The sequence below is a fragment of the Temnothorax nylanderi genome, unplaced genomic scaffold, assembly GCF_030848795.1.
Source record: "Temnothorax nylanderi isolate EJ_2023f unplaced genomic scaffold, tnyl_v1.0 TNYL_tig0124_pilon, whole genome shotgun sequence".
NCBI lineage: Eukaryota > Metazoa > Arthropoda > Insecta > Hymenoptera > Formicidae > Temnothorax > Temnothorax nylanderi.
In genome coordinates, this window is record NW_027249186.1 from 315,344 (window position 1) to 328,393 (window position 13,050).

Sequence of the window (13,050 nt, forward strand, 5' to 3'; positions counted from 1 at the left end):
ATCTTCCAGCACTTGTTGCACAATGTACTATTAAGACACTTGTATCGTTTCCAGAATATTATTAATTTGCTAATTCAATAAAAATTTAATTTGTTATTGCTAATTTTGTGAATAATTAAATAATAAAAAATAAAAATTATTTTGCCGATCCCTGCTTAACACTACAAAATGCGTGATATCAGTACAAAATTATCTTTTTCAAAAAAGGTAAAAAAAGGCGCCAAGTACACGCAATGTATTTTGTAAATTCAAAAATCCAATCTAAGTGGAAGTTTTATTTTTCTTTAACAAAAATATGTAACAAAATTATGTTACCTAGCTCAATCTAAGTAATATGTATAAATCCAAAAATCCAATCTAAGTGGTAGTAGTTTTAATTTCTCCTTAATTATTATATCACAAAATTATGTTACTTAACTCAACTCAAGTGACATGTATTTAAAAAAAAAAGATGTGAAATCTTTAAATTGCGCCAATTGCAAAGAGAATATATGTATAAATATTGCTATGCAAAATAATTGAAAAAGAATTTAAGAGGTAACAGTACAAAATAAAACTAATTAAAATAAATAAATATATTTAATTAAAATAAATAAATTTTTCTTGTAAAAAAACTTGGCGCTGCTTTCTTACTCCTGTCGCATTCTTCCCCAAATTATGTTTGTTGTTTTTTTATTCAATCACAAATTTTAGTACTGTTTAAATTTTAATGTTAAAATTTCGAAATCTGGCAGCGCCAAGTTTTTTTACAAAAAAAATTTCTTTATTTTAATTAAATATATTTATTTATTTTAATTAAATGTTTTTATTTTGTACTGCTGTTACCTCTTAAATCCTTTTTCAATTATTTTTCATAGCAATATATATATTCTCTTTGCAATTACAAGGCGCAATTTAAAGATTTCACTTTTTTTTTAAATACTATGTACACTGACCGGCAGGAATGCCTGGACATTTTGATATGTATATGTATTATGTCCAGGCATTCCTGCCGGTAGAGTGTATACACGGCGTTCTAATAGTGTCTTCCCACCTGAAGATAGCCGCGTCCCGAGTCAAACAATAAATAACTAGCTATTATTATAGTTACTAGCTATTATTTTTGTGTACATACAATATTTACATTTATTTAGAAGAGGAGAAGAAATTCACATGTTTCTCTGCAACCTTCATCAAACGGTTATTTCGAATACTTTCTTTGGCGTAGTCAGTGTGTTCACATTTAGTAAGACATTCTCCGTGATATAGTGCGGATATAATGGCAGATCGACAACGCTCGATTACATATTGTGATAAGATTGAGGATCACAGTGAGAGAAAGGGTAAATACAGACAGTGCAAGAAGTGTTCTAAAGCTTATGCAGACAAAATAAAAATGGAATCACACTTATTCCACAAACATAACATATTTACCACGCAAAGCCGCTTTATATGGAGAGACAGCCTTGTAAAACAATATTTCACACCCGAACGCAACAAGTACTTTGCAAAGTGCACAATTTGTACATCACAACGAGTGTATAAGATAAATTCAAAGGACAATTTATTGAGGCATCTGGAACAGAAGCATGGAGATAAGTTAGATAAGATAGAAGAAGAAATAACAAATAGTTGGGTATTGAAACATTTCAGAATCGACAGTTCTTTGAGAAGATCATTTTGCAGAGAAGAGCGATGCAAATTTATATGTAGAACAGTTCATGGAATAAATTTCTTAAAAAGTCATCTGAATAAGGACCATCGGATAAGCGAACACTCAGAATCTGATAGGGGAACTAGATCTTATAATGTAGATGCAACGATACAACAACCTGTAGCTGAAGGAAGTTATGCATCTACAAGTTCCCATCATAGACATAGGCAAGGAGATCAGCAGAGGTAAATGTGACAAATATTAGTTTTTCTTCTAAGTAATTAATATCATTAAAAAATTACATTTTTAAGAGAAAGTAAAAAAAAGTTGCCAAGTACACAATTTAGATTGGTCTTTGTCAGTAACTCTTGAGTAATTAAATTAATTTTATATTTATTTTTTGTACATAATTACTTATTTAACGATTACATTTAACATATATTTTATTTAGATGCATTAAGCATCAAAAATTGAATCGAATCGGGGGGGAGGGATTTACTACTCCAACCGGAGCTGTGTTTCAAGTCTGACAAATCTAGTCGGCACGCAGTCAAAGATTGGAAAATAAAATATAAATATAAATAAAACTTTCGCGTATCATTTACTAAGGTTCTGGTTCTAAGTTAGCCCGGTTACTAAATCTATACGTATTTCCATTGGAACCTATACTTCAAATTTTACATTTTATGTATTATTATTTATGTATTTGGTCCACATTTTTTTAACTTTGTATGGTTTTTCTATGAGATTTTAATTATCTTGTAGATATTATGAAAGAAGTTTTTAATATATTTGTCACAAATTTTATTATATTTGTTTGCAAAAAAATATGCACGTACTAACTGTACTTTATGGTCAAACGAACTTCTTTACTTTTAAATAATTTATTAATACCCATTCTGTTAATATGTTAGGATAATTAATTCATTAGTTATACATATTTTATTTACAGTGAAAAATTATATTAATAATTTTATACATTTTTGTACCATAAATATCTTTGGTCATTTATCACATCACATAATTTCGTTGATATTGTTTAACCCTTTAAAGCACAGCGTGACACACACGTCACACGTCCCGAAATTAAAGGAACCAGCAGAAACTCCGGAGTATTAAGTTTCATAAAAATTCGCTGAAAGAAAAAATGTATGCTTTAAAGTGTTAAAATAAATAGGGAATCACGATTTTTTATGATTGTAAAATTTTAAAAACTTTTTACGTTGTTTTCTAGTTTCTTAATCGGACGATATTCCGCATCCAGTACTTCTACATCAATGAGTCACGACAATTTGCATGGGGTTATACAACACGAAGTGAATCGAAGTGAAACAGAAACTATCGAACCGATGATACGGCCTGAACCAGAAATAGGAATAGCATCAGGCTTTGATATCAAGTAATTATTTTCTTTTCTTGTATCGCGCAAAGTGTACAAATTGACTACAAAAATTAAATATTTACATATTAATTTGTAAACATATATTGCACTGTGTGAAAACATTATTACACCGTACGCGATAACCAGTAACTAGACATTTATTTATTGTCAAACTTTTTTTCTGATATTTCCTATGCCAATAGAAACATGATCATTTCTTGCGAAATATCTGCTTTATTGTGTAATTTTACTAATATTTATATTATTAGTACTTGTGTACTAGTAATCTTAATTTTAATTTCCGACAAAGTAACAGACAGATATTTAATCAGCTAAATATCTTTGATCATTTATCACATCACATAATTTCGTTGATATTGTTTAACCCTTTAAAGCACAGCGTGACACACACGTCACACGTCCCGAAATTAAAGGAACCAGCAGAAACTCCCGAGTATTAAGTTTCATAAAAATTCGCTGAAAGAAAGAATGTATGCTTTAAAGTGTTAAAATAAATAGGGAATCACGATTTTTTATGATTGTAAAATTTTAAAAACTTTTTACGTTGTTTTCTAGTTTCTTAATCGGACCACATTCCGCACCCAGTACTTCTACATCAATGAGTCACGACAATTTGCATGGGGTTATACAACATCAAAGTGAAACAGAAACTATCAAACAGATGATACCGCCTGAACAAGAAAGAGGAGCAGCAGGCTTTAATTACGAGTAATTATTTTATTTTCTTGTATTGCGCAAAGTGTACAAATTGACTTGAAAAATTAAATATTCACATATTAATTTGTAAACATATATTGCTGTGTGAAAAAATTATTGCACGGTACGCGGTAACCAGTAACTAGAAATTTCTTTATTGTCAAATTTTTTTTCTGATATTTCCTATGCCAATAGAAACATGATCATTTTTTGCGAAATTTCTGCTTTCTGCTTGTGTAATTTTACTAAAATTTATATTATTAGTACCTATACTTGTGTACTAGTAATCTTAATTTTCATTTCCGACAAAGGAACAGACAGATATTTAATCAGCATTTAATGTTCTTGATATTTGCTAGCATAAATTGTACGATAAATCTGCGGAAAGGCATAAAATGTGTAAATGTTTTCAAAAAATATTACAATGGTAAGGAATGTAACACAAGTACATAAAAAATATTAAAAAGTATACGCATCGTATGCAAATAATCATAAGTGTCAAAAGTAGAAATAAGTTTAATTTAATTGGATAAATATTACTGAGACAGAGCTAAATGTTAAAATACAAATATTTATGTCTTATTTTTATAATTGAATTTTCATATATTTAAGTTAGTGTATATACATTAGTCCATTGATTAAATTTTTTTATTGTATAAGAATTGTACCGGAAACTTGATGTATATTTATATTAATATATGTATATACATATACATATATTTCTGATCTTTTATCTTACCACATGTCTTTATTTCAATATTTCGATTAAATAAACGAAGTGTTACGATCGATTTATATGGTTTTACAATTTTAGAAATTTTCTTATCATGTTGCCTGTTTAATTAATTATATTATATATATATAATTTCAGAGAATGTGCGGAATTATTTGAAACGCTCCAGTCTGAAAGTGAAACAGCAGATTTATTAGACCAGACGAAATTGTTTGAATCAAAAGATGCTTCATCGCAAATAAAGTAATTATTACTTTCATTAATTATAATTTTACTTACTTATTATATATTGAGCACACTATTTAAAATAATTTTACAAATTTAATATTGACCGAAACATTCTGTCAATCTAAACCGCATTATGAGAAAATTATTGGCACTAGCAATTAAATATTTATTCGTGGCGAATCTTTTATTGGGATTTTTTTGTGTCAACGAGGACATAGAGGAATAAGAAACAGGAATAGCAGGCTTTAATATCGAGTAATTATTTTCTTTTCTTGTATTGCGCAAAGTGTACAAATTGACTTCAAAAATTAAATATTCACATTTTAATTTGTAAACATATATCTATTGCACTGTGTGAAAAAATTATTGCACGGTACGCGGTAACTGGTAACTATATAAACATTTATTTGTTGTCAAACTTTTCTTTTGATATTTCCTATGCCAATAGAAACACGGTCATTTTTTGCAGAATATGTGCTTTGTTTTGCATTTTTACTAAAATTTATATCATTACTTGTGTATCTTAATTTTCATTTCCGACGAAGGAACAGATAGATATTTAATCAGTATTTAATGTTCTTGATAATTGCTGGCATAAATTGTACGGTAAACTTGTGTAAAATGTGTAAATGTTTTCAAAAAAATATTACAATGGTAAGGAATGTACAACAAGTACAATGAAAAATATTAAAAACTATATGCATTTATGTGCAAATAAATCATTAAGTGTTAAAAGTAGATATAAGTTTAACTTAATTGGACAAATATTACTGAGACAAACCTAATTGTTAAAATATAATTTTTATGTTTTATTTTCATAATGGAATTAGTCCATTAATTTTGCTTCCTCATAGAGGAAGCTTTGTGATGGTGAAAAAATTTTTTTTCGAGATTTTAAAGGAAATAGGTTTAGAATGTTCCAAAATGTTGAGAAATCATATTAGTAAAAAATGTCCGGAAGTATGTATGTGTGTGTGTGTGTGTGTACGGTTTTTTTGTACACGCATCTACTTCTACAATTTTTTAGATACCGGGTTGAATTTTAGTACACAAATAGAGTATCATATAAAGTATGTCCTCCTCTAATTTTATTAAAATCCGTCGACCGGTATGGATTTTAAGGAGATTTTCATTTTTTAGAAAAGTGTGTTTTACGCTGTAGCTTTCTCAATATTTGAGATATCGATCTATTTCTAATTCTATTATTTTTTTCAGTTTTTTTTACCCCTATTTCATATATAATTCTTTAAAATTTGGTTAATCAGTTCTTGAGTTATAGAAATTTCAGTAAACGACTGTTTTTTTCAACAGAAATTTTAAAGAATTATTGATTGATTAACCAAATTTTAAAGAATTATATATGAAATAAGGGTAAAAAAGACTGAAGAATATAATAGAATTAATAAAAATTGTTAATAATAAAGGGGTTACCGATTTCTTTTAAAAAAAAAACAGTCAAGTTTATTGAAATTTCTGTAACTCAAGAACTGATTAACCAAATTTTAAAGAATTGTATATGAAATAGGGGTAGAAAAAATTGAAGAATATAATAGAATTAATAAAAATTGTTAATAATAAAGGGGTTACCGATTTCTGTTAAAAAAAAAACAGTCAAGTTTACTGAAATTTCTGTAACTCAAGAACTGATTAACCAAATTTTAAAGAATTGTATATGAAATAGGGGTAGAAAAAATTGAAGAATATAATAGAATTAATAAAAATTGCTAATAATAAAGGGGTTACCGATTTCTGTTTAAAAAAATCAACGTGATTGCTCTAATTTCCGCAAATTTTTTTTATTATAAGAATTGTACCAGTAACTTTATGTATATTTATATCAATATACGTACATACAATTTTTGATCTTTCATCTCACTACATATCTTTATTTCAATATTTTGATTAAATAGACGAAGTACCACGATCAATTATGATTTTATAATTTTTACATTTTTTTATCGAGTTGTCTGTTTAATTAATCATATTATTTATAATTGCAGACCTGTACCGTGTTCTGCTAAATCAGTGGACGACGAAAATGTCAAGAACCTACCTGAAAGTAAAACCCGAAAAAGAAAGTCTGACCCGACGGACGAAGATGTCAAGAACCTACCTGAAAGTAAAACCCAAAAAAGAAAGTCCTGACGAACGATCGTCTAAACAAGAACTAATAATAGATGAATATAAATTTAAGGTAATTATTACTTTTATTAATTATTATTTTCTTTGCTTATGTTGAGCACACTACTTAAAATAATTTTACAAATTTAATATTGACCGAAACACTCTGTCAATCTAAACTGCATTATGAGGAAATTATGAGCGCTTGGCGCTAGCAACTAAATATTTATTCGTGGCGAATCTTTTCTTGTGATTTTTTTTGTGCCAAAACGAGAACATGGTCATCGTGCAATATCTGCTTTTTTGTAATTTTACTCTTATGTTTATATCATTACTTTTATATTGTAGTTTATGTTACTATATATACATAAAAACGGTTTTTAATGTTTTTAATGTTTTCTTAAAAAATTTTACATTCTTTTCATTCACAATAAATTTACGGAGAATCATTATGCGATTTACTTTGCACACATTTTATCTTTCAATCGGACAATAAATTTAAATATACTCGGCGTTAGTGAAATATATAAATCATATAGATATTATATTAAAATTTGCTACGGGTGATATCTGCTGGTCACTTAAATCCTATTATGTAGCTCATACTCTTATTAGTGCATTTTATAATTAAATTAATGTGGGTGCATAATACAGTTTATTTTGAACAATATCTTTTAACTCGCAATAATAAATACTAGTGATATTATATAAATATGTACAAAGATGTAGATGAACTACACGTATAAAAATTACTTTTGATAAGTTACATTGACTGTTTATATATATATCTTCAAAGTGTGATAATTTTAGTTAAAAATCGAATAAAATGTGTTATTGAAACATTTCTCTATATATTTATATTACTTTTCACATAAATGCAGGCCACAGATGTGAGACAAAGTTCTTCAGAAGACTCTGAATAAACAGCAACGTCACGCGGATTCCGATATTCTGAAAACGGTACACAGACAAGCATTATAATTCTTATTTGGAGACTTGGATAATTAAGAGAGGAAAATATCTTTATATATACATATATACGAATAAGAACACATTTACTGGTATATATATATATATATATATATATATATATATATATATATAGATACACTGTTGGACAATTTTTGTAAAAGAAAAGGTTTGTTAAAAAAGATTCTTGTTAAAATTTTTGTGTAAAATATTTTGTGTGAAATATTTCGAACATAATATAATATTAATAATATAATATAATATAATATTAATATTATATAATATTATGTTAAATTTACATAAATATTTGAGTGGACCGTTTAGGACATGCGATTTTTCCAACAATATATACTTACATACATACATACATATATATATTTATACATATATTTATACATATATATATGTATATATATATATATATATGTGCCCCTGTATGTTCTTCAAATAAAGAAACAAAATTAAAGTATTTTAATGAATTTGTATGCTAAAAAAAATCTTATATTTTTTTACTAAAAATTTGACGTAGATATATCGCACATTGAGAAGAATACTGTCACAACTCAAAAATCCACAATTTTCAGGAGAGTGGAAAAACAAATTTAATTCAATTTTTTTGAGTAGTGAGATAACTAAAGCAATTGCAATTACGGCTGTTATCTATATAATTTTGTTGATAAAACTTACACTGTTTTTTTTTAAGACGTCTGCTGTGATTCACTTGTCAATTCTTTCACTTATGACACAATTTATTCAGCGACCGCAACTTAATTGGTTTAAAAGAATAAAAGATTAACACTTCTGCTTCCGTGCGGCATATTTTGCATATAGACTTGTAACACTATATTATAAGCATGTAGGGAACACCTTAGCCATATTTTTATGGGTTTAACTCAAAATCGAATTTTTTTGAGTTGTGACAGTGCAAATGTTCTACTCGGGGTACGATATGTCGGAATTTACGTATTATTGTATAGTATAAAATTAAGTGCATGATAATTTGTATATCAAAGTTTTAATAAATCTATCAATGATTATACCTTTATTGTGAATTTTCTACTTTACTGTTAGATTACATCAGTTGCATTAGTCGAAAAACGCGAATTATGTAGGTAGTAGTAATTCGTAACAACAAGCAACGTTTATTACCGGAACAGAAAAATTAATGTTATATCAAGAATATTGATCTTTGGATCCTTAATAGATTAGGGTTTCTCCTTTGATTCCAAACCTTGATAAGTGTTTAATGAAAATAAAAAGTCGGTCGGCGCACGTTTCGTTAAGATCTCGGCAACCGCAAACGATAGAAAGACGATTCAACAAGCACTCGTTAGTTTGAAATCTGCCCTATTGGAATTAGTCATTATTAATACTGGCAATTTTACAGTTTCGATTACTAAGACGAGAAAGTGCGCGAGATCTTAACGAAACGTGCGCCGACCGACGTTTAATGAAAATGATGAATGGCGAGGCGCACGATTCTTTTGGCCAGCTCGCGCTTTATTGCTTTAATAAACGAAAGTATATAATTGCGAGTAATGTAATTGAGTAATACCAATAGGGCAAAGTATAAAGTACAAAGTCTTTTTTTAATTATCTTTCTATCATTTACGGTTGCCGAGATATAAGCGTTTTATGAAAGTCAGAAATCATTTGGCACCCGATCTTTACGGCACGCGCGCGCTTTATCATGTTAAATAAACAAAAGGATGTAATTGTTAGTAACAAAATCGAGATATTCCAATAGCGCAGAGTATAAACTAAACAGTCCTTTTCGAATCATCTCTATATCTTGGGTAGTTGCCCAGATATTTGCGATAAACGATAGGGAAGACTTTTTTTCTCGCGCCAAGCCACCGACACATGGCCTTGACCTACTTGAGCGGCGCGGCGGGCGCGGTGGGACACTTTTGTCACGAGCTGTACATTGACCTACTTTCTAAATTGACCTTGACCTAGATCGCCGAGTCCGGGAATGCCGGCGCGCGCCGCGGCGTGCACGGCAATGTCTATCCGTAAGGTCGCCGATTCTACAATAGATGTAGCAAGCCTCAAGCAGTAAGAAATTGACCAATTACAGGCGAATGTGAGGAGAATAATCGACTGTGATTGGTCAATTTCTTACATCTTGAGGCTTACTACAGCTTACTACAGCTATTGTAGATACGGACTAAAATTCATAAATATTTCGATGTTTTTGCTAACTGATTTTTAAAGGTTTATTTTAAGCAGCCAGTGGCCTGCTTCCAAAGCAGCGTCATTTACGCTGTCACAGCTTCCTCCCTAATGTGAGATGTATTATTAATGATATTGCAATCACATTAGCGCTTATTACAATATTTTACGTCGTTTTTGAATAATGTTTATATCTGCGGTGGTTGCTGAGATATACATAAGATTTTATTAATCGTTGGCTAGCATTATGCAACAATATTCTGAGACTTTTTATCGTTTAATCTTGTTCGAGAGATCATGCCCTATGTTAATAAAGGGCACATAACAATGTTAACGTAACGTCATTTTTTAAGAATTCTTCAAAATTCGTATGCTGATTTAGGAAACGTTTTTATTGTGGTTTATTTTTATTCAATAACGTTTTAAAACATTTTATTTTAAAATCTTTGAATCGCATATTGTTTATTGGCATAAAGGCATAAATAATGTACTATTAATATTTTTAATATATCTTAACCAAAAAAGATCCGACGGCTACGGTAATCACTGTGATAGGATATTATTACACACTCGTATATTAAATCAACATGACAGCAATTGTTCGTACCGATCAAATAGATTTTGCAACATACGAAGATTCTCCTGATTATAAAATAGTATCTTCAATATTTAATTTGTTTATTAATTAATAAAACAAACTGTTCCCTGAAACCACAAGGTATACTTCGTTGGATAAAACATTCATTACAGTTGATTTCAATTTGTTATCATCTTATTCTTATTTTTAATCTTACAATATACATGCATATATCGCTTATGCGATGCGTGAATTTTATATATATATATATATATATATATATATATATATGTATATATATATATATACATATGTATCACATAACCAAATGTTATTAATAAGTACATGTTAATTTAATGAACAATACATATTAGTATTAAATTATTATTAAGTAATAGTGAGAAATACATTATGCATTCGTTAAAAGATCATAAAAATTATGAAAAGAATTTTAAGTTATGAGAAAAGCGAGAATCTCGAGTTCGGAGTCGTCTGTAATTCCTCAGAAATCGCTCCTGTTACGCGGGAAGCATGATGAGCGAAGAGGTTGCAGTAGGTATTCCAGCAGCGGCACGCCTACTCCCACTTATTACCCATCGCCATCGGAACGGCGCGCGGTGCAGATGCCTAGCCGATCACGACGGCCAATCAGAGCGCTGGCGGGTATGCACAGAAGGGGCAGTAAGCTCCCACGTTCTGACCAATAGCAGCGCGACTACGAGGAGGCAATGTGGGGAGGCAAGACCCTCGCTTAGAATACCTTCGTCAACCTCCTCGCTCAACATGCTATGCTAATACTTTTGCCGATTTAAACGGAGTTTTCGACGCCGAGAATCGCCATTTTTGCTTAACCTCTTATCCTAATATGTACTTTCGACCATTTTTATGATCTGTTGTGCATCTCTACGACACGTGATCAAATTCTTCTAATTGTTTGATTTTAACCTAACACTAAAATATGAAATTTTGTTTATTATTATTATATTTATTAATTATATTTGTTTAAATTATTACAATTAATTGACGCGCATGCGGCACGCAAAACGGTTCAACTCATTTCCCACGTTGTTCACGACTACACCGTAGTAAATTGAGAAAACCCGTAATATATACGTGTAGTTTTTCTCGGAACAGCAAGATATAACTTACATTACTTTGCAAAAAAATTTTTAATTTATTTAATAGAGGTTAAGGAGGTTCGATGGTTACTTGTGAGTCAAAAATGCGACTGAAATAAATGTCATTACAGCGATCCCGAATTATATGCAATATTAGTATAATGAATTGTGGATGCTACTTACGTGCTATATTCTTCGTCAATTATTAATGTATAGAATATATGTCGGGGTATGAGAGCGTCAACGACTCGGGAATCGCTTATTATCCAAGATTCTACGCTGGGACCTGAACTTTATGACGATATAGCCTTCAATCCACGTAGTAAAGTCCGATTTTTAAAGTCTTTACACAATCCTTGATGTTTCATCTATCAAATGCTAGGTTTTCAAAGTCCTAAGTTGGCTAAGTGTGTACTAAACCAGTGTGATAATCTACCTCGGAGCGACTTTCTCCATAAGAGTATAGGCTAAAAGTGGTCAACTTCTGAATTATATTACAAAGAAACTATATAGTTAATATCGCTCAAGTTTTGCGATTATTTGTGTAAAGTGTTTATGTAAATCATATCAAAAAATTAAGGCTCTAAGTAGGTTTTCGAGTATAGAAAGCTTATTGTCACAAAGTGACAGGTTCTAACCTATAATGTTGGCTAAATAAGCGATTCCCGAGTCGTTGACGCTCTCATACCCCAGTATATGTTTGTTAATATTCTATACACTAATAATTGACGAAGAATATAGCACGTAAGTAGCATCCACAATTCATTATACTAATATTGCATATAATTCGGGATCGCTGTAATGACATTTATTTCAGTCGCATTTTTGACTCACAAGTAACCATCGAACCTCCTTAACAAGCTCGTGAAACAATTAGCGTTGTGTCAATGTACAATTTCTGAGACTCGTTTAGTATCGGGCGACGGCATTCGTAGCTCCTTTCTCTCGTTGCCTAGCATTATGCAACAATATTTTAAAACTTTTTATTGTTTAATCTTGTTCGAGAGAGCATGCCTCACATTAAAGGACAGATAACAATGATAAAACGAACGTATTTCTCGAGATTTCTTTAGTGTCATTTGTCGCATTTTCGGCGCTCCGACTTTCTCGTTGAGCGAACTACAAGCTCCTTTCTCTCGTTGCCTAGCATTATGCAACAACATTCTAAAACCTTATCGTTTAATCATGTTCGAGAGAGCATGACTCGTATTAAAGACTACATTACAATGTTGAAATCAATGTTGAAATAAACGTATTTCTCGAGATATATGGCTCTCGTTGGCTAGCATTATATGCAACAGCATTCTATAACTCTTTATTGACTTGTTCGAGAGAGCGCATGATTGATCGCATTAAAAAATACATAGCAATGTTGAAATAAACGTGCTTCTTGAGATT

At 30.1% G+C, this 13,050-nt stretch overlaps 1 protein-coding gene across 1 annotated transcript; it reads left to right on the plus strand.

Annotated features, from left to right (window-relative positions):
• Positions 1 to 1,220: 1,220 nt before the first annotated feature.
• On the plus strand, positions 1,221 to 7,876 carry LOC139776634 (uncharacterized). Its single transcript, XM_071713448.1, has 6 exons — positions 1,221 to 1,878; positions 2,868 to 3,032; positions 3,591 to 3,743; positions 4,603 to 4,707; positions 6,693 to 6,886; positions 7,695 to 7,876. The coding sequence occupies exons 1-5, from the start codon at positions 1,259 to 1,261 to the stop codon at positions 6,835 to 6,837; spliced, it is 1,188 nt and encodes a 395-aa protein (XP_071569549.1). The 5' UTR covers positions 1,221 to 1,258; the 3' UTR covers positions 6,838 to 6,886; positions 7,695 to 7,876.
• Positions 7,877 to 13,050: the final 5,174 nt, after the last annotated feature.